We start from the raw sequence: 23,248 nt of genomic DNA, 5'->3' as shown, positions 1-23,248 counted from the left end.
TCCTCTCTCTCTCTCTATCTCTCTTTCCATCACACCATCTCTCCATCTTGACCTTTGAAATGGGCATTGCCTCTTCTCACCAATTTACCTCCCTCTGGTCCCTCTTGTGTTTGTGCTGCTTCCATCTCCACTCCAGCATCAAGGGGAGAGACAGGTAAGAGCTGGAGCAGAGCACTCTCATGTCAAAGAGCCTTTTGGTGAAGACCTGTGGCCACGAGTGAGAGCATAAGTGTCGGAGCACAGGGTCCTTACTGCTTTAAGCATGCAGATTCTCCGCCCATTCATCAGAAAGTGGGGGATAGCTCCTACAAGCTGTAGTGTACTATTTCCTGTTGTTTACATTTAAAGCCTCTGGCCAGTGCAGACATCTATTACACCACTGCATACTTCTTCTTCTTCTGTCCTCTGAGTCTTTGCTCCTCTGCTTATGGCTTAACAATCACCTCAGAAATAGTCACAGAACTGCTGAGGTGTAAAATCCTTTCTGTTCGGCACACTCCACGGCACCACCTCCTATGTAATTCCTTAACTCCATAATTCCACTTTGTGCCAGAATAATGAATGAGATAGATTTTTTTCACACCCCCCTCTCCCCTGTAAGGTCTTCGCCCTTGCGCGACGAGGAATCAGGCTTTAATGTCGGGGGCCCGGTGAGATTGCCGTGGCCTCTTCTCCCTCTTGCCCCGCACTCGGCTCTTAATTAAGGAAATGACAGCGCTCCTAGCAGCAGCAGTAGCCATAATGTAGCTAATAGTGTTACAGGCAGCCACTCAAAAGTCAGTCTCTGGTGATTTTCTATCCCCAGAAACACTATTGAGCTATCCTTAGCAGCTTCTCCACCCCGGCCTCTAAACAGAGTATTACTTCCCTGCCGGCCCAGAGGGAACCATCTGACTAAGAGCACCTGGAGTTATTGGCAGCAGATTATGCCCTGTGTTATTGTTGAGGGCTTTGGTGGGAGTAATGAAACACTGGGCTAAATCACAGGTGATTTTGGCTCTCTTGCATTCTACAAGGAGTTAGTAAGTAAATCACTGTAAAGCCCACACTGCATATTGTGCTCTGCTGTCATCCATACAACACCGTGGCCTGTGTGCTACATTACTTTTTGGACTTTATTTCCAGGCTGCTTTAGATAGAGAGAAAAATGAAAGTGGACTGATCTGTCGCTCTACATTTCTTTCTCTCTCAGCTCTCTCCGCAATGCCACATCAACTTTTCAAGTGGTATTAACAAAATCAATGGTCAAACAATCTGGCACAATTGGTTGTGTATTGATGGAATTAAACCTTGTGTATGATGTGGCTTGTTGTTTATCTGGGCCCATTCTTCACGCCTCAAAAGCTCACAGATCGCTGTCCAGCAAATGCTGTGAGTCAACATCATAACAGCACGCATTTAGTGATGGAGAATTATATTACCGTGCATGTTTTTTTCCTGCTATAATTACCTCTGCTTTGATGATTCAATTTATCATAACCATTAAAAAATGTAATTAACTTATAGTCCTGAGTCTTTTTCACATGTGAAATTATTTTCCATGGATTAGATTTCAGTGGCAAAATGATTGACAACATCTTAATAGCAAACACATGCACTCAGCCAGACATTTTCAAAAGGACCATTATAAAAATGGGGGTTGGCTGTTCGTTCTCAATAGGCTGAATCGTTACCAGGCCTCTCTCGTACATTTGACAACTTACATAATGCATTTCCACTAAAATAGCTTAAGTGTTAAAGCTTCTTTTATGGGCAAAAATTGATTCATGAATGCACTGAGGCGAAAGCTAACATGAACACAAAGCTTTCAATAACACCCATTTTATTCAGACTGTCAATGTATGAAGCGGTTGCATTAGACAAGGTGGCATGCTGATTGCTTTATGAAATCCAGGCTAATTGTTTTGTGGTGCAGTCCTTGGGGCACCCTGCATTAAGACAGGCCGAATGAAGTCAAATAAATATAGCTCTTTGCCCCCCCCTGCTCAACCACCTATCACCGCACACACACACACACACACACACACACAGTCCAGAGAGACCTTCTGCCTTGTGTGGCATTGAAAGTCGCTCTCCAGTGGCCACTTTGGTGATCAATGAAAGAGAATTTATATAGTGGTGGATATTGGCAATATTTCCATGACATAAGTCACATAAAATTGCACACTGTGCCTTGTAAAAAATCTAATTATTTGACTATTATTAAGTATTTTCACTGAAAATATCATCACATCAGTGTGAGTATTAGTGTTGAATTCATACGACTAATTAAATTACTTTTAGTCAAGGCCATAAAAATACATGTATGTATTAATTATTTGAGAATAAAGATTTAATGGCAGTTGATGTAAAGCCTGAATATGCAAGATAAATGTAAAGCTGTGTGGAATGTACATTCCTTCATCTTCGTCTTCTTCTTTCATCTCCTCACATCAATACATCCATTCATTCAGTTTTATCCATTGTGTAACCTGGGTATAATCACAACATCAAAGTACTTTCTTTTTAGTAAACTTTCTCTTTTTTCCGGTATTAATTTTTATCTGGAAATCAATTTAAGAATCGTTCACGTTGGATAACTTCATTTTGTTTTTTTTTTTTTTTTTTTTTTAAAGAAAAGCAAAACATGTACAAAGATTCTAGTAATAAAAAAGAATTGAAGATCGGCTCCCTGGATATTTCTCCTGTCAGCTATTTAATTTCGTTAAAGAAATTACACAAATCCTCTGGGAGAAGATGTGCATGTGTATTTATTTATTATCGATTTCCCCTCCCCGCGCGATAAACGCGTTAACGTTACAGATATTTGCAAGGGGATGAAGCTTTCTAAGTTATTGTGAAATGATGCAATGAAAGGCATCAAAGAATCGTTATTCAGAAAGTCTCCCACACTGTTTATCAGATAGAATACATTATTCACAACCAGTTTCTTAACTACAGTCATGAGCCACACTGTTTGCAGCCAGTTGATGATGTTATGAAGTCTCACTCCTTCATTATAGCCGAGTATCTTAATTTAGCTAATTGGCAATTTTATGAGGATAACTGGATAATTCACTGGTGTAAATGTTGTTCAGCAGCACTGTCGGGTTTATTATTGTTCTCACAGTGTGGCAGCTGCATTTAGAGAATTGCCTTTTGAGATGGTGGGAAAGTTTGAGTTGATGTAAATGAAAATCAGATCAGCAGGAAAGAAATTACTTTAATTTGATAACATCCAAGTGAGAATTAACTTCTTAGAAACAATACCTCTAATTAAATCCACTAAGAAATATCCACTCTCTGACATAAATGTGAAATTATACAGCAGATTATGGTTATACTGTACTTTATCTTTGTATTTATATTGGCCGTAATACAGCCACAAAGTCTTGTCTATGTTCAGATTGATCTTAATTCCACAGGCGGGGCGGTGCACAACTTGATCCATAATGGGTGAAATAATTGGTGAAAAGAGACTGGCTTGTCAAAATAGCCACTGCGTTGCGAGGCTGATAAGCGAGAGGATGTGGACCTTCATCGAGAGGCAGGGCCGGCCAGCCAGCCAGAGGTAGAAACCAGCTAGAAAAGCAGGCTTCCCCTTGGGCTTTCAAATCAACCATCAAATGCTTGAGGTTTCTTAGGTCATGCCATTCACCAATTATTTGGATTTTATGTAAAGATGAAATGATTTTACTTGGCGGAAGGAAGTTTAAAATGTAACGCATAAATATACTTGACAGGCAATGAGATCTTGTTGGCAAGGCTACTCAATAGCACGTTTTGTATGAAGCTTTTATAAAAGGACTAGAAACCACTGCATGCCTTGTATGTTTAACAAGAAAAAGCCTATTCATCCTTGAATAAAAAGACACAATACACCAAGGCTTTATTCTTTATTTAAAAGCTGTGATATTCCATTTAAGAAAATCGATCTTACAGTGGACATGTGATTACTTTTTTTTTAAATTAATTGCAAACATTGTGCGGTTTAACAAGGTTATGTGGCCTTCAAACGCATTTCCACATGGTTGGCTTGACTTCATCTACAAAATCCACTTTATTCAGGGGAAGAGCTGTTTTATTAAGGAGACAGGGCATTTAAAGAGATGCTTTATTCACATTTGTGAGGGCTTTTGTACTATACATTAAAAGCAGAGTCATGGTTACTGGTTAATTATAGATGGCACGTATCTGTTTTGTAAAACAATAGCTTTTTTTTTTAAATAAATGTTTTATTGTACTTTCAAGCACTTAAGACCACTTAGAGTTTCGAACACTTAAATTTCAATTTCTACGCTCAATCAAAGAGTAGTTTAATCATTCTTTTCTGAGATAACAGCTTCAATCACCCTGTGTGCAGTTAATTAACTTAATTAAAACTCACCAGTACATTTAACACTTGCAGTGTCTTGATTGGATGTCAGTTGTTGACACATCTCCAATCTGTGTTTTAATCATGCAAGTATAAATGAAATAACTGGATAAGAACCTACATATTTCTCTGTTACATGAAATGTTCATGACTAAATAAGCAACCATCACTCTTTAAGTCCCACTCAAAAACACAAGCAAAGAACCAATCTGATGTTTTATCCCATTTTATCCCACGTTACTGTCTTAAAGAAGAGCCGTCACTGCTCCAGCTTTGTTTCTTTACAATAAACCAAACAATGGCACTGTAATGCCACCCTAGTGCATAAATTTAGATAACGTTCCTGAATTAAAAGAGGTGTGACGTGTACTACCACAACGTCTATTTATTTACTGCCTGAATGACATCACTGCACACTTTTTGTTCTATACTACATTCACCATCACTCTCTCTGTCACTTAACCACACACTGACAACGCTCACACATGTCTCGTCCCGTCGGCTCACAGTTTCAAAAGAGAAATCTCTCTAGTGAAATAAGCAGAACTGTGTTGTGTTCATGTTCATGTAGCGCGCAGTCACCTGTAGAAAATTGTTTTTCAGGGCTTTTAAACTAATTACGTGTGGCATTTCAGAGAAAAAAAACAAACAATGATTTCAGCTCCCTGTCGCTAATTATTATAAACAGTATGACTATTTTGATTCCATTTATACTCAGTTGAGTATAATGTAATACTATACAAAGAAGACAAATTGATAAAAGTTGTCTCTAAAGAAAACGATAAAATACCTCGGATAACTGCTTAAAGGTCGATCAAGGACAACTATATTCACACAGGTGGAGGGTAATGCCGTGAAACATGGCAGCTGGCGTCAATAAAAGGCCTGAAGTTGTCATTGGCACAGAGATGAATGAGCGAGATGAATCAGAGAATACTGTAGATACTATCCATGATATTGACAGCCTGTCGGTGAGTCCTTGTTTTTAATAACACATAGTTTTACCACATTTCTGCGGCACTACAACTTCACCTTCAACAACTTATTGAAAAGCAATTCATCCTCCATCTCATACAACATCTTTTCAACTCTGTTTTAAGTCTTCACATTAAAATCGGTGTGTCGTACCTAGTTTATAGAGATTGTTTTAAGAGTGTGAACAATTGTAAAATCAATCACAATTTTTATTGGTCAGGACGATTGTTTCAGTGGAAGTTTTAGTTAGTAAGATCTAAGTGCCCTTCACATTAAATTCTTCCATTTTTAGTTTTTTTTAAAAGAGAAAATAAAGTCATTTTTAGTCTGGTACTGTGTTTTTTCTTCAGGACAGTCCGTTTAGTGAAAGATTTCTAAAGGACGTTTCTTTTTTCCGACCATTTTTTGTCTGCAAGATTTACTCGTCTTCGCCCCTCTGTGTCAACAGTGAGGCATCGTGCCATCTCGATATCACCGAGGTCAGAGGGTGAGGGTCAAAGCAGCCTTTCGGACCTTTCAGAGCAGCCCACGCTTCGTGCACTGCTGAGATATTCCGTGAGATAGGGGTTGCTATGATATCCAATCGTCAATGTCCTTTATTTTCCCTGCAGCCATCAGCAAGCTTATTATCATGTCCCTGTCTGCTCCGCTCCACTCTGCCCTCATAGCAAACAGGTCTAATTGTGTCTCGTAGCTGCAGGCTCAGAGTGGAGGGAGGGGGGAATGGGTTTAGATGAGTGATACTCAGTGATGTAAATGGCTGAATAATATGGCCCCAGCGTTTGTGGTGGAGCTCTATCTCTCAGCGGTAATCTAGGCCATCGGGGACCCGCCAGTATGCATCATCCCCAATCAATGAGCCTCTCCGCTGGTTGGTAATTTATTCACTGCTACAGCCGTTATTGATAAAGCACTTAAATACAAATTCCCCTTCTTTCAACTGCCCTCCTCTGTGCCGTGCGACACTCCGCGTTGTTGATATCACAACGTGGTAGTCTGTGTTGTGTGTTTATCTGCTTACATTGTCTGCGCTGTCTAAGGTGGTCTCTTCGTTGTCTCTTCTTCTTTTCTTCTCTTCTGCCTGTTGCTCTCTCAGGAGCTCGTGACGGTTCGGTCCAGTCTGACACCAGCAGCAGTCCCTCTGAGCAGAGTCAACTAGGGCAGTCCCACCCAGGATACCCGATGGGTCCACAGGTGAGTGAGGGGATCTTAAACAAAGTGAATCCAAACATAATTTGATTAAGGCATTTAGAAGGCATCAACTGTTACCATTATTTATAGATTACATTTACTAATCTGCTTCATCTTGGCTGTGTGGGTGTAAATCCTGCATATAAGTACATGATATCACATTTTTCCAAATGTTAAATAAACAAAATTGTTCAAACTTTGGCAGAAAATAACATGCTAGTGCAGAATCCCATTGGTCACTGGAGAAAATGAGTTTTCAGGTCCTTGAAGTGCAGTCCGTTAGTTGTGCTGATAATGGTTCCATGACTACATTTTAACATTTTTAGTAGTAAACAATGACTTTTTGAATCATCGTATAATCATACTGTATTTTACTGTAGATCGGAGGCAGCCTTTGATTGGCAGTGACCGCCTCCTGAAACAGGACTTCTTGTTTGGTTTTGTTCAGCTGCCACAAGTTCTTCATGCTGTGTTTTTATTGGTATCAACCATTTCAAAAGCCAACTGTCTCTCCATCTTCTTCTAACCGACTGAAACGTTTTTTTTAAAAGTATTTCCTCCTGCTTCACACCTAAATGGGTCAAGAAGGAAGGTGACACCAGACATGAAGGTATAATACTTAAAATAAATCCAACTGCGAAGTCATAACGCCTCCATGTGTGACTGTGTTAATTGTTCCCTTCCTTATCTGTCCTCAAGTTACTTTTTATTGTAACGTCATAACGTAGGGACATTTCTGAGTTTCTATCCTGGGCTATGAACAAATCCACTGTTTGTTTTGACTGTAGCAGTGTCGTATCAGGGTGACACTGTAATTACGATACATGATTGGACAAACTGAGTCCAGGAGCGTGAGAAGTGATGGGAAGTTCTCTGCTTACCCTAAATAAAAATCCTGTCCTCTGTCTCCTCTTTTGTGTTTGTTATGGACTCCGTGGGCATGGGTGTATTTCTGCCTCCACGAGCCATGCTGCTCTTTTTTCACTCGATGACCATTGTTGCACACATGCAGAAGACAAAAGAAGAAGCCAACGTCGGTGTACAAAGAGTAATTCAAAAGATTGGCAGTGTTTGGGAGTTTCAGTCATGAAATCACTGGCTTAGTCTGGTTCTATTCATATTCTGTGGTGAGTGAAACAGAAAATACAAAACACCCTCACTGAATGCCACAGCGTGAATAATGTTCAGCTGAGATGTGAAGTCGTAAAGTATTTTGTCATCACACATCATCCTCTGATGTAATTGAGTTGTAGCTCTAATGAGCTGACAATACAGGCCTTGTCAAAACAAGCAGGAGAGCAAAGAGCCTGAGCCCGCAGCCCTGTTAATAGCTCAATCAGGAATTGTCCTATCTGATTGGATTTATTGGCCTGGTGGCTCAGCGATGTTTAATGAACATCTATCTCATTAGTGTTGCTCAATGTCACCGCTCAACACACACAAGCACACACGGAGCGTCAGGTTCCCTCCACCCTCTTTAATAAGGCCATTCTCCCTGCACTTAGTGTTACTCAATGACAGTCAATCCTCATCAGGATAAACAAAAGAGGAAACACGAGAGCAGGAGAGCCGTTCAGTTCTGTCGGGCAGGTTTGGAGGGTGAGAAATCCCCGGTGGAAGAGTCAATCTGCCGCGAGCGGAGATGAAGAATGAGCTTAATTAAAAGCACTTTTCTGATTACAGATACCCTCGCTGGTCAAAGCCGCTGTTTTGGTAATAGATAAGAAATAAGCACAAAAGGGAAAGCATCTCGAGCAGGCAGCAGTTAGAGTCTGAGCCTCAGCAGGCGGCTCTCAACAGTCACCATCTAATATATTAATGCTGTCAGTACAGTCTCTGTGAAGCTAACACTTTTCAGAAACAAAGGCGCTCCGCATGCCATACCCAATTCTCTTGTTCCAGGATCAATATGTTTTGATAGATTCTTGCTCCAGAGCCGGATATTGTTCGAACAACCATTATCCAATGGTAGTTTACCCAACATGAATCCACCTTCCTTCTGTTTCCCACTCGCAGTTAGGATGACAAAAGTCTGCTATCTGGGTGATTATGGGCAATTTCTCAGTGCCAGAGCTGCCAAGCAGATAGAAGGGCCTATTCTCCCCTGATGGGCAGAGAGGCTGGGTACCACATCCAGTCCTGTGTTGGGTTGCTTCCCCATCCAGAGCCCAAACGCACACACAATTCTTACACATCTGTGTGGCCCCTAGGAGACCACTCCTCAACACGCAACTGTCAGGCTTGCCAAAGCAGCGTGCAGCAGCTTTCCAACAGCACCTATGGAGAGGAAGAGTGAGAGTACCAGGCAAGAAGGCAGAAGGTGAACGGCCTGTAAATCTAGATGAGTGATGCTGAGGGTTCTCGTAGTAAAAGCTCTCTGTGTGGCTGCAGAGTCGAGCTAATTATGATCACGCTTTGCGTGAGATGCTGTGTGCATGTACGATGTTCTCACCTCAGCTGAAGATCATAACGAGTCTTAAACTGGCACCATAAACAGCCTAAATCCTAAGAGCTGTTGCGAGTGTGCCTGTTTCTCCAAAGCTGCCTGTAACTATAAATAAATCAGGGCTACATCTGATAATTGCAGAATTGTCTTTTAATGTTATTCCCTCATATGTGAGGCCGTCTTTGCTGTCAAGCCTGGCAATCTCATTTTGTTTGACCCCGAGATGAAACGTTCAAAGAATGTCTTTGATTATACGCGGCTCCGATTCGAGATTACATTGAGTTTAAAATGTGAGATTAAACATATGTCACTTGCAGCCTAACAAACGCGTCGCCTTATTGTCCTTTGAGGATTCTTTGAGCTCCCAAATTATTAATTCATTTTTTAAAGTTAATGGCAAATGTCATTCTGAATGCTCTTAGAAGCATCAGACGTTGTCATTCGTTATGCCCTGTTGTTGCGTATCAAAGCAAACATTGAGAAAGAAGAATCCTATACCGTGTGTGTGTGATTACTCCTGCCAGCGACGATCACCTCTCCGTGCCTTTTTATTCTTTTAACAGCTTAGAAACGCAAACAGGTATTCGTTTGTCTCTCGCTGCTGATATTTCGCCTTGAGATCTCTCCATGCTTTGTGGCTTTAAACCCACATGACCTCGTACCTCTTAAACTGCGATCGCATGTATGTCGGAGTGGGTGCAGGCGTTGTGCACCACGCAGGGTTATCACAGTGACACGCCTGTCACCCAGGAGCGCCGGGCTTGGGAGTACGTTTGGGTTCTTCACACCAGTCAGCCCGCTGTGCATCCTGTGCAAGCTGCAGACACACCATGCAAAACAGAAGCAGATAGCTGACAATTGGAGTTAAAGTATTTTGCGAACGTAAGTCACAGTGGAGGAGGCAACCCAGTGCAGCCAAGGCTTCTAAAGGCTGCTTTACTGTGGACGCAACACAAGCTGACAATGTGCTTTTATTATTTTATTCCAAACAATTCAATTCGATTTTTAAACAGTAATTTTGTTGGATTGTGCAGCTTCTTCGCTATCTCCTGTCTCGGACCTTCTGTAAAGGTAAATTCACTTTGGCATGCTCAAACGCTGACATAATTTGAAAAAGGGTTTTATCAGAATGAATGAAATTTAAGATGTCATTCATGGAGATTTCAGCCACGGTACAAAACCTTCCCACTTGTGGCTCAAAGCTCTCGATGAAAAATGTGTTGGTGTATTTCCAAACCCACTTCCTCGGAAAATACATTTAAAGAGATCTTCTACTGTGTAAAATATCTCAGAGCGATACTTCTGATAACATATCTTTCTTTCTATGGGTATGACTGCACAAATTCCACTTGAACTAATATGAATGAATGGATACATGAAGAGACAAGAGTGATGTGTTATATCCCACATCAAAAGTGAAGTGAAGTACTGCAATTTTTTTATTTTATGGAGGTTTTTTTTTTTCGCACTGTGTATTTCAGGCGCATTTCTGTGGTACCAGAGATTTGTTCAGCGGGATGAAACATAAATCACTCTGCATCTCTGTGAAAGAGAAATTCTCAGCTCTTTTCACAAAGATTGGATTTGATCTCTGTCAGTACCATCTGCGGTGTGTTTTGACTGGCAGAATTTGTCTGCAAAACAAGTGCGTTCATCAAAATACATTGATTACTGACACAGTCACTTTGGTGACGTCTGCTTTACTCGTCTCAATTAAGCATGCCGGGATATAAAATAGTGCATACTGTATATTTATCAACTAAATGTGAAGCCCTGACTCTGTAGTTTACTCCTGTAAAACAAGTGTTCTGCAGCACACATGAGGAATGACGGGCGATATCATCGTCTATCAACTACAGAGGAATCTTATCAAGCTGTTGTGTTTACAAAAAACTCTGCAATTAATGATTTTAAGCAAGCTGTGATGAAAAACAACTAATTTATCTGATGAGTTTGGTCTCATTGCTCTCTGCATTTTATTATTTTATCTGATTTTTCCTATATTTGCCAAATTGTGATAACTATACTATACTATATTATCAGTTCAGGTTTTCAGTTTTATTCGTCAAATGTAGGTAAACACAAGGTACAATGAAATGTGTTGGGCGAGAAAAACAGGTCAGCTCAGCTTTAAGAGCACTAGACAGAAGATAAAAATAAACTATAGAAATAAAATACTATTGTATTTTATTTCTCTAGTAAATTATTAAAGTAAAAACTGGAGTAAAATATAACAAAATACAATAAAATATGTGGAAGTGTACCATCTCATTATGTATCGTAGGAATGATTTCAACTTGTCCAGCGTTATTTACAAGTTTTATTCTTTCCAAATACAAAAAGATGTTACTGTCATCCACTACCTTACCTAAAACACTAGTACTTATATTATTTTTACAGATAGTTAAAATCCTATAAAACATTATAGGATTAAGTCAAATTATTGATTTAACATCAGAGTTTAGTTATCAGAAGGATTTAAATCTGTAACTTGTGATTGGACGTCATAAAGTTGGTGTGATTTTGTGAAAAACAGCGATGCTAAACCGCGGAGCGAGCTGCAGAAGGCTCCGCACACACCTTAAAGTTACAGTTAAATTTTTAAAAATAATAAATTAGACCCCTGTGTTATGGGATTTTCTATCCTCAGGTTACACGGGGGTCGCACACATGGGCCTTGAGGTCATAGACAGTAACAGCACTAAATACTGTCAGAGAAGACACTGTCTCTCTTTGGTATGCGAGGCCACTGTTTGGATTTCTGGAGGAGTGCAGGTGCACAGCCTATCTCGACGTTGCCTGGTGACCAGGGTCGAAGAATCTGAATGTTGGCCTCCTAGACATAATACGGTAGATAGCTAGCGCTGACGTGCTATTAACATAAACAGACAACAGTCCAGACTAGAAGGTGCTGAACACTAACGTGGGTAAATGCGTTCGCTTCGACTATCTTTGGGCGTAGGGGTTTAAAGTCTGACCACCAGCATGAGCTGGTGCTTCAATAAATATTACAGCATCAGAGGCTCCTGAACACTTTCCTCCCTCCTGACCTGTTGCCAATGATTTCAGCAATTTCTCCACAACACTCGGCCTCTGTTTGTTTTCACAGGTTTAATATCTGAAATCGAAACACACACCTCCTACTTGTATGGGCAGGTTCGCTAGTTTGATTGATTGGTTACATCTATGTAATCAAAAACATGTTTTACAGTAATTTTTTGAACATGTAACAAGAGATAAATAAACAATAAAGACAAGGACATGTAAGTAATCTTATAAATATGGTCAAATAATAAGTATTCACATTACAGGCAGGACCTGATATTAAAACATTATATTACACACAGCTACAAACATATCCAGGACAATAATAATAATGTGCTTGCTAATGTTCAAAAATGGAAACAAACACACAGTATATTTAGTACCAAAGCAATGATGCTATGCCTGTATGTGTTGTGTGTGTCTGCTGCAGTCTCTCCTGGTGGCCCAGCAGCTGGCCAACGCAGTAGGAGGCGTGATGTCCGGGGCGGCGCCAGGCATGAACCAGCCCATTCTCATCCCCTTCAACGCAGGCGGACACCTGGGCGGGCAGCAGGGCCTCGTTCTCTCACTGCCTACCGCTAACATCCAGAGCCTGGTGGCTGCTGCTGCTGCAGGGGGCATCATGACGCTCCCGCTCCAGAACCTGCAAGGTAAGAAAGAGGGCCAAATAAAAAACACAGATATAGAAGAATTCGTTTGACAAAACAGGGTCAACATGATGTCCCGGGAAGAAAGTAGGAAATAATTCACTGCAGGAGGCTGAGCCTGGTCTTATAGTCGTACAACACTAATGACGGCTTTTCTGTAGTATACATGATGATTCAGAGAATAAATAAAACAAATATTGATCCCAGCAGGAGTTTGTTGTACGTCCTTTGTATGACACGGAACTGTTGTTTGTTTGTTCTTTAATAAAAATGCTTTACAAAGCTACTGAGCAGGTAAGAATCCTTCAGGGATTTGTATCCCAAAAAGCTGCTATCCTCAACTTGCCCAGAGGACCAACCATATTAATTACAGGTCAGCGTTTTGCAGCGCAGCGCAGAAGCACTTTATGTCTCTTTCCTGTGCATAAGAGTGCACTGTACTTCACTTTCTTATCTCTTTTCCACCTCATCTGTCCATCCACATGGCTGTACTTATCCTTGCCTTTTAAACTTTAATGCCCAAGTGTTCTCTTTTGATCATAGTTGTAAATGGTTTTCATTTTAATGTTTAAAACATTGTCTCTTTTATACCATTAGATTGAGGGATGGATGGGGAAACCAGTCAGTCATGAATCTTGAATGAGTAGAGCCTCACTAATGTAAAAAGATGCCAGGCTACATGTAAAGCAGTGTGTTTTTAGGATGGAGATTACAATAATGCCAGTGCAAGCACAAAGTGCAGGGGAGGCTCCCTTCATGTGGAGAAATGGATGGACAGATGCCCTGAGTGAGGAAATGTGGAGGTAGAAGCCTAATGGACACAAACATGCATAAATAACAGCAGCCATCGCTGTGGGCAGAGCTTTTAATAAACCCGCATCTATCCAGTGAGCCCTTCAATGTATCCATCAGTAGTGGATGATAATGGGCCCAGCAGGCCCGTCTGACTCACACTTCAACAGATCTTCCTCCTGGTGCGTGAGGGACAGCCCAGAGGCTTCAGTGATCTGATGAACTGATCGACAAACACATTGTCAGGGTGTCAGGACGCCAAAACAAACACCTCTCAGTCATCCTTATTGTCCGCCGCTAAACAAACCGACAGACGGCCTGGAATCCAATGTCCCGATAAAATTCCCCATCCATAAGAGATAGTGGAAAAAAATGTAAAAAAAAAAAAAAAAATCTGGAGAAATGCCTCTGTGGCAGATCTTTTTTTAAGCGCGTGGACTGACAGACTGCCTGTTGGCGCGTTCTCTTATCTGAAGGGGATGCATTGAAGGGACCTCCGCGGAGAGAAAGTGACACAAGTCACGAGTGAAGCTAAATGTCTTGACTGTGTCCGGGCCCCTCTGGCCACGCGACGCTCCTCCACTCTCCCCTGTCTGAGTTCATCACAGCTCCGCTGAATGAGGCCTGCTGGCACAGCACCTCTGTCAGACAACTGCAACTCTAGCCTCTGCCCTCCTCCTCGTCGCTCCCCGCCCTCCCCTGCCCCCCTCCAGGTCTCCAGGCCTGATTAATCACACATATAATACAGCGCCGCGCTGTCGCCGGGGAGCAGTCAGCTCATTTCACGACCTCAGGAGCAAGTGTGCTTTACAGCACTCACGCTGCTAGCTAATTAGCGTCAGATCAGACACAAGACAACTGTGAGGCACGGTAATGAGACTCCAGGAGGAGCCCAGCCAATGGCTGTATTTAAATGTAATGAGGCGGCTAATGACCAACTAATAAGGCTGTTTGTCTTGGGGAATGGGCGGTTGACGGTGGAGGAATTGTATTCTATTAGACCAGAGCCAGCATGCTTGGTCGTAGCCTTCCTAAGAATCCAGCGTATAATAAGTTATGTTTGATCAAAATTAGGTCTTTCAGTCCAATTTGCATTTGGTGCATTTTCATATTCGGCTTTAATGAGGGAAATTAAATGAAAAAAAAATTAAATCAGAACATGCAGCAACAACAGCACGTTTGATCCCGCGTTTTTGATCATGCTAATCAAAGCCGGCTCTGTAAGAATGAATGTTGACAGAAGGGAACTGGCTGGACTGCTGTGAGCTTTAGGAGGGCAGCTCTCTCAGACTGTGATGAATAACTATCACTGTAATGGGGTTGTGCTATAAAGTTGGAGCGGTTGCTTAAATAAAACTGAGCAGCATCTTGTGGCAGACTCAGTAAACACAGGCACCAGTGTAACTGGTTATTTGTCAGAATGATTTATGCCTGCAAACATGCAGTAAAAACAAATTCCCAATGAAACTAAACAAGGGAGAAAGTTATCTTTTGTGACAGAGTGCACACAATTCTAGCTGACTTCACAGAGGCAAAAACTAGGTTGGGTCATGCTAGAGGTCTGTAAATATGACGGCTCGTAAGAATAAAACAAAAAACATCATACGTGATTTTCACAATTTCAGTGTAAGGATGCGCGACTGATGCAGACAAAACATCTGCAGAGTGTTGTTTAGGATAACTTTCTGCTGCATTTTTAATAGGTTTAGATTTCACATGATCTTATAACAAGCATGATTACCATACTTGTAAAACTAGTTGTATCAAAGCACTGTACATGTAATGCCCAATGGGAGGAAGCAGAACAAAGTCTCGTCTGTCTACTCCTCTTCTCTCTGACTCACTCAAAGGTAATGCAAGAAGCTAGTTTACTGGCGCGCTTTCATATTAATAAGCATATCTCATCTTATTTGCTCTCAGCGGAAAGCCAGGCAGCGGCATCACATCAAGGAACCGAGTTCTAATGGTTAGGTGAGAGCATTGTTCCTCTGTACTCGTCCGCAGGAAACACAAAACAGCACTCAAGCTTCCTGATAAAGGTCGACATCCCACTCACCTGCAGTAATGAGACCCGGTGTCAACGCCAATCAAAGGCATGTCTGCCGTTCTGATGAAAACGCTCAGCGGTGTCGTTCGCAGGTTGCGGGTGTTGGCACGATACAAATTAGGGAAATCACTGTGCTCATTACACCACCAAAGGGTGGGCTCCTGGGGGAAGAGCCAAATGTTTCCACACTAGTTAGACATGTCAGACTGCATCTCTTCTGCCTCAGCTGACTGCTGCTCCTTTAAGAGGTTAGATCACCGGGCCGGGCCACTGACTTAACCTCTGTCTCTGCTGTGGGAATGCCTCTGTGTCCCTTTACCCGTTATATTATCAGAGCCAGAGAAATTCAAGCCTCCTTTTCGGGGCTTGTTATAGCCGCACTAGTTGCTCATTGCGGACTCCTTTTTCTTTCCTCGTGTGTATTTGCCAAATCATTTTGGGGAGAAGAAAAGAAAATAAGCTATTGTTTGTGTGCACATTCAGGCAGCGGAGGAGTGCATTAAGAGGACCCAGTGCAAGCAGTCCACATTTCCTCACATCAACATCTGCCATCTTAACACAATAGAGGCCAAAACCCATCCCTTCTCCCTTATTGCTGTTTAATTTGAGGTGTTCTCAAAGCAGTATGTATTCCACGTCGTCCTTTAATGATTTAACTTTGCTGTGGTTGTAAGATGACTCGCAGGGGAGAGAGCCGCATTAAATAAATAACAGTGATAAAATGTAGACCTCATACATTTCAAAGCTAATGCAACTAGCGGTGCAATAGGAGCAGCTGCACACAGTCCTGGAGCGGTAATTTGATTGATTTGTTGTGACAGCAGCCAAATAATTGAGAGTGAGAGGTGCTGCTGGAGATGAAGCGCAGGCAGAGGCAGGTTCGCCAGGCAGTCCCAGCAGATATGGCACCCGGGTTCTCATCTCTGCCATTGATATCTGCCAGTGGTTTATTGTTTGTCTTCAATAAGCAGCTTGGAAACGTGCGGGGTTACTGCCTTTGTGATAGTTTGGCGACGGAAAGAAGAGGGAGGTGGTGGTGGTGGGGATCACCAATCAAAATGTACAGAGTGATGAGAGGGTTCGAATCAAACACGCAGATTTGCACTGGAGCTGATGCGCAGGTTTACTGTATGAACACAGACTCTCCCACGAGACTCATGATTTATACTCTGATGTCTTTTTTTGAAGCTGAGATGTAAAGTAAATTTCACCCGCCGGTGTTTCACTTGTTGCAGACGCGCTGATGATTTGTTCTGAATTCAAGTCACATATATTTCATAATTGCACAAAAAATAACAAATGATGCACGGTGTATTTTAATATACAGTATGATTTTTATTTTTTTATGTATGTATGTATCCCAAGATATTTTTATGTCTTCCGCCTGCTGTAGAGCTGTTTGTCTTAACCTTCTGGCTCTTGACTTGTGTTTTGTTGCTGTGGATGGTGGCAGTGTCACTCCGGCTCAGCCATGCCACAGGACAGCACGCTGCCAGAGCCTGAAATAGAAAGAAAGAGAAGAAAAAGGGAAGGAGGGGGTGGCGGGAGGAGGATGAGTCTTTATGGCGGTGTGGAGGAGGACAATAATATTGTTAATCAGATGTGGCTGTGTCTGCTCCTCCACAGCAAACCCTGACATCTGCCCTCACTGGTAAACACTGAGGGAGGCTTTTTGCAAAACCTCCTGCCATAAACACACATACAAGACAGTCTCTCGACATTACACACTGTGTCTGTCTGCACTGTGTATGCACAGAGTGTGGAGTTTTTATTTAAATAGGGTTTTTGTAGTAGAAGTGTTGTAGAAGAGGGTAGTTTTTTCCAAATTAGGAGTCTGAATGTCATCAAAACTCATTTTCAAATTAGCTTCCAATTACATGAATGATTAGGAACACGCTAAATTATTCCAGTTTAATCCAGCTGCTTTTATTCCCTCAGCTCCTGAGCTATAACAGATTACCTTCTCCCTAATAATTACTGAAAACACGTCCAAATTAACAGCTTACCAATGAAGAATGTTTTTTAATGAAGCCTCAATTATCTGAACCTATTCTTAAAAAAAAAAAAAAAACATCCGCACACTCACTCTCACTCTTTTCATAAATATTCAGTATTTTTGTTGCATGTATTGATTTGATAGCCCCGGCAATTGTGCACAATCAATAGAGTTCATCTTTTCATCATCACATAATCAGCCTATAGTTCCTCTTGAGTAGACCAGTCGATCAGACTTCTGAGGGAATCTGATATAAATTACAATACATAACGGTGTATTGTTTTCATGATATTTCAACACTTGTAAAAATGCTTCCAGTAAAAGCCTTGACCACTTGGCCCCGGAGTTGTTTTGTAGAAATTACATCTCACTTTTTTTTTTCTCTCTCTCTCCTCTTCCGACCAGGCTGTTTCCGAAAGATTTTGCTAAAGGTCTGCCATATTGCTGAGGCACAATTCAAAAGCTTTCAGCAACAATCTGTAGTCAAGCATTTTAAATGAAAATTGATTTGTGATTTACATGGTCAGTGAGGGGAAAATGAACTTATGAAATGTTGTAAATGAAATATTAGACAAGGTGCAGTGGGAGAGAGCAGACAGAGATGGTAATCTTGTGGAACTGGAATTCCCGCCTGGCAGAACTGGGTGACATTTTACATTTATCTGTGTTCTGCATGAGTTGTAATGTTAATGGTAATTTTATGGGACTGAACCGGAATGAAAATGGTGTTATCACCGATTGCTTCAAATGTGGAATTGCGTAAAGTAGCACAGCTGCATCCTTTATTTCCCATTCCCCGGTAATATGAGTTATTGCATGATCTGTTCTCTGAGGTTGAATGTGTGTATTCAGCCTGTTTTTATCAGTCTGTTCTACTCACGGCGCCTTATATCACACACCTTTTGCCACAGGATGAAATACACAAACTGCTGTATTTTGATATTAGTATAAATGCCACATTTCTATGTGAATGTTTCTCACATTTATTCAGGAGGTCTTTGCTTTTGTCGCCTGTGAATGTGCATCAGAAGAAAGATTTCTGCTCACACTGTGTCGCTTGTGCATTTGATTTTTATGTCTAAAGGAATGTCCTGATATAAATAATTAACTTACAGCACAGCCAAAATATTTAATCTGTGAAAACTTGCTTGAAACAGCATCATTTTATATATCCTCAACATTATAATTTAACATAACATATTATCAATATGGATCTATCATGGACTTAATAATACAAGCAAATCAATGTAGCATTATGCGCCAATCAATACTACTTACACTCGGACCAGATGTTCTAATTTTGATCGATCCCCCTTGTGCAGTGAATGTTTCCTATTCCCACCCTGGCCATGTGCGGCACGTATGGATTTTCATAGAGCTCGCTCTTCCGTGTTTGAAAGAGAAGAGAACCAAAGAAAGAACAAACAAAGTGATCCTGCAGCAGCAGAAGCTGTGGGAGTCTGGGAGCCAGCCTGGATCACACAGAGGTCATTTTTAAACACGGCTCTCCAGTTCCCCCGTCTGTGAAACCAAAGAGTCCGTGGTGACATTTGTCAGCAGATGGTATGGAACCAAACCCCTCACCAGCGGGGACATCTCAGCCGCTGCTAAAAGCTATCTGTGGTTACTAATTGCTGACCAGGGCCTAATTACCTTAATTAATGGCCAAGGTATCTTGGGGCCAGATTTGTGGGGGCTTTTATCAGTATCAGTGCAGCTTAAAAGGTCCCGTAGGAGGCCTGAGGAGCGTGTTAAGTCCCGTGGGTGCTATTTCTGGACTAACTGCAGACACATCACAGATGGATCCTGTGGCATCAGTACAGGACGGCATGTTTGGAGGGAGATATCTGTTACTTACAGATCATAAGTAAACCTCACCAAGAACACCTCAGACTAAGAGAGAGAAAAGAAAGAAAAGCCTTTTTTCTTTCCTGAATACATTTCCTACGTTTCTCTCTCATACACACACACACACAAGTCCCGTTTCCTGAATTACCACCGCCGTAATTCACGATGACAAAGTAGACTTAGCACCTTTTTCCACAGACCGTGGGGGGTTTTGTTCAGTGAGCTCTCACTGTGAAATTAGCCCCGGTACTTTCATTTTCCAGCTGCAGTGAAATGGTTAAAAGACACAGATCAGCCAGTATGAAAATAGAACTGATTCAACAAAATCTGCTGCTGCTTCCCCTTGCTTGCTCCTCACCCATCCAGCAAAAAAAAAAAAAAAAAAACCTCCCCCTTATTCTCCCTCTACCCCTCCTCTCTTTTTTCACCCCCCTTACTATCCCGTCCTCCTCCCCACCATCCCCCAACCCCGTCAGGCACCTTGTCCGCATCTGGAGAAGGCTTGTAAGTTTCGGGTGCATACATTTCTTTTGATGATATATTGTCCCGGTGCGGAATTTCATTTACTGCCGCTGCCCTTTGCTGAACCTGTTGCTAGTCAGTGAGCACGATAAGCGTATAAGTAGCATGCTACTTCATTCATCATACATCGTTCTGGGCTCTCAAATATCTCATATGCGATTCAGGAAGAAACTACTAAACCGGCACAAAGGATCCCACCAGGATCAGCTGAGGTTCCATTTAACACTGTGTACAAAATAGAGCACACTTGGTAGTTATTATCAAATACACATTTTCGGCGTTGCATCTACAAAACATTAGCGTTCATTTCACTGCGTACACGTTGTTTATGTAGCGGGGGGTGGGGGGCGAATGTATCTCAAGTACAGTGTTCGTGTTGTACATAATTCTATTCACATTGCATTTTGAATGCGTGCATTTTGAAATCTGTTTTTTCCCTCAATCATAGTGGCTGCTCTGTGTTGTATTAAACAGCATTAATAATCACAAGAGGCTCAGTGTCACTCAGAAGTCTCCACATCACTAAGGCAGACAGTGTTGTGCTGCTGGGCATGTTGTGCTGTGTGAAAGTGCTTACACGCTCCCTCAGACAACCAAAGGGAATAATTAAAGACAGAAGATGGAGGCAGAAGAATGGAAAGCAAATCCCATTGTTTGGGGTTATTTCATCCCACTGAATTTCTTTTTCTCACTTTCTTTCTCGTTCTCTTCTCACATTCCTCCCCAAATACACTGTGGGTATGTGGCACGCTATCAAAAGCATATGTAAGCGAAGCAGCGCAGAACAAAAGCCCTGTGATGTCCTCCTCATACCCACATTGGCTTTTGATTATTCTACAATCATTTTATATCTGTCTAAGTTGGAAAGGAAGGGAAGGCTTAATAACCCAGTAATACACGATACTTTAGCTGCTCTGAAACCGCAGTGTAAGATGTGTTTTAGTTGTTCTGAACACAAGCTTGCTTATTCTTGATTTGGTCTCTTTTTTCTCTATAATGGCGTAATTTCTTCAAAACCCTCAATATCCAAGTTGTTAGCAAAATAAGCCACAATGAAATTCAAATTTAAGGTGAACTAGACTATTAGGCCAACTGTACTCCACTCCATTTCTAGAGCAGTAAATGTAGCCCCTCAATCTCTCTCAGCTTTTACTGTCAGTCAGAGAGCACTCAGTCATCTCCGTGCATCAGGCCCGCAATATTGATTTTTCCACCCACTGAAACAGCCGCATGAACATAAATTTTGCATGAGGCTTTTACTCGCGGCCTCCGCTTTGGTCTGACGACACATGATGGGACCATGAACACGCTGTAATAACCCAGTCTGTCCTGCCAGGCAGACAGGATCTCTTTTCTTAAGGAAGGGAGGGAGGTGGGGGGAAGGTCCAGCAGCTTCTGGACTCTGAAGGACAAAAGCGAGGGACCCCTTACTGGGAACCACAGTGTAACACAGCGCTCACGTGGCATTTGAAATAAGAGTGCAAACAAAAAACAGGGAAATCTTTTGTTGTATACAAGAGCTGGTTTGGTCATTCATTTGATTTAAGGCCCATTTAAGGGGCATTTACTATAACAGTTTAGTTCCTTTTAGAGGATTTCTTGAAATTGTAAAACATTTAAACTTCCAGGAAATACATCAAAACAAGATTCATGGCCTGTATCTCGAGATTTTTATCCTTGCAAGAACGAGAGTTAATCAAAAGCCTTATTTTGTCATTGAATAAAGGCACAACTAAGGAGATTTTTAGTTTTATACCAAGATAAATCAACCTTTACCACAGCCTTGTGCCATGGAGGGCCAAGAGCCAGCAGCTTAAAATCAGACAGTAATCAGGCCGTGAGAGATCAAATCATTTGTGAAGCAGTTTGATAGCACGGATCAGTATCAAAAAGCTACAATCCACAATGATTTTTATATGTTCTCTCTCAGGAATGGGAATCTCACTGTGCTTGGGACCCCCTGGAACTCTCTCAAGGGCCCCTAGAGGTCCCTGGACCACACTTTGGAAATCAATAACATAGCGTAAGCAACACCAAAAGGGCAACATTATCGAGCACACAGGGATTTTCTTGTATGTGTAACATCTCCATGGAGAGGATTTGATTCTTTGAAATGCTTCCCCCAGAGTGAGAATTCTTCAACACAGCTTGATATTGCCTTGCATCACAAAGTGAAAGCATTATCTCTGGATCCCTACAAGCGATGTGGTTTACTCTCTAAAACCCTGTGGCTCCGCGACTCCGCTCAAATCTTAACTGCCTATATTTTTTTGTAGTCGCTGAGTTCCTCCTGCAGCAGGACTGAAACAGTGATATTGCCTGCTGTGGCTCTGAGTAATGTTTTTATTCAGTAGTTCACTAGTTCCTTTAACGTTTCATTTTCTCCATGTTTATTCCAGCCATTGCCGAGGCAGGAATCTATTTTCCATCGCCTCAACATGATTACCAATTGTATGAACTCGCTGGTAAAAAGAGTGTAACACCAATTTGTGTTCCAGGCTGTGTTAAGAAAACCTTTATTTGTTTTTTGTTTGTGAAAAAAAAAAGCTTCACTGTTGGTGAGTCATTTAAACGTGTTAAATGATGCACAAATATGTAACTGATGCTGAAGTGGTGATCAGTGGTGGAATTTACTCAAGTAATGTACTTAAGTATAAATCTTAGGTACTGCACTTGTGTATTTCCATTTTATACTCTTCTAACTTTACGTTCAACTTAACTCCACCTCATTTATTTGACAAATATAGTTACAGATCAAGATTTTACAAACAAAACATAGAAGAAGTTGCAAAATATGATGCACTGATGAATTAAACTGTGATAAAAATTAAAGTTTGGCATCATAGTACCAAATCATAACAGAAGACATAATGTACTCTTTATTATATTATATTATATTATATTATATTATATTATATTATATTATATTATTAAGAGACTCAACAATTCCCACCATGAGCAAACACCTGGTGACAGTGGCGAGGAAAAACAGGCAGAAACGTCGAGCAGAACCGAGCTCATTGGTGGGCGACCATCTGCTGCAACCATAATAATAATCAATCAATAATATGCAGTAATATTATAACATATTATAACACAAGTATTCATAACAATACAACATTATGAGTACTTTTACTTTTGATACTTTAAGTACATTTCCAAGTACCTGTGATGGAGTATATACACTGACCGGCCACTTCATTAGGTATACTTGTTCAATCCAGTGTGACCCAAAAACTAAAACATTATGAGCTTCATAAAAGTTGAATTTATGGCAGTTAATTTGTTGTTGTTTTAGTTCAGTATCTGGATTCTTACTCCTCATTTAATAGTTTCTGTCGTTAATGAAGCAAATTCCAAAACTTCAATGTCAAAATCTCAACGA

General features: G+C 41.3%; 1 protein-coding gene across 1 annotated transcript in view; it reads left to right on the top strand.

Moving 5' to 3' along the window:
• Positions 1 to 23,248, top strand: part of pou6f2 (POU class 6 homeobox 2) — a 74,765-nt gene that overhangs the window by 15,136 nt on the left and 36,381 nt on the right. The window contains exons 4-5 of the mRNA XM_027274461.1: positions 6,426 to 6,523; positions 12,442 to 12,661. Of these exons, the coding sequence (XP_027130262.1) occupies positions 6,426 to 6,523; positions 12,442 to 12,661 (318 nt within the window). The remainder of the gene's footprint in view (positions 1 to 6,425; positions 6,524 to 12,441; positions 12,662 to 23,248) is intronic.

Source organism: Larimichthys crocea, chromosome XXIII, assembly GCF_000972845.2.
Source record: "Larimichthys crocea isolate SSNF chromosome XXIII, L_crocea_2.0, whole genome shotgun sequence".
NCBI classification, from domain to species: Eukaryota; Metazoa; Chordata; class Actinopteri; family Sciaenidae; genus Larimichthys; species Larimichthys crocea.
This window is presented reverse-complemented; position numbering and strand designations above follow the sequence as displayed.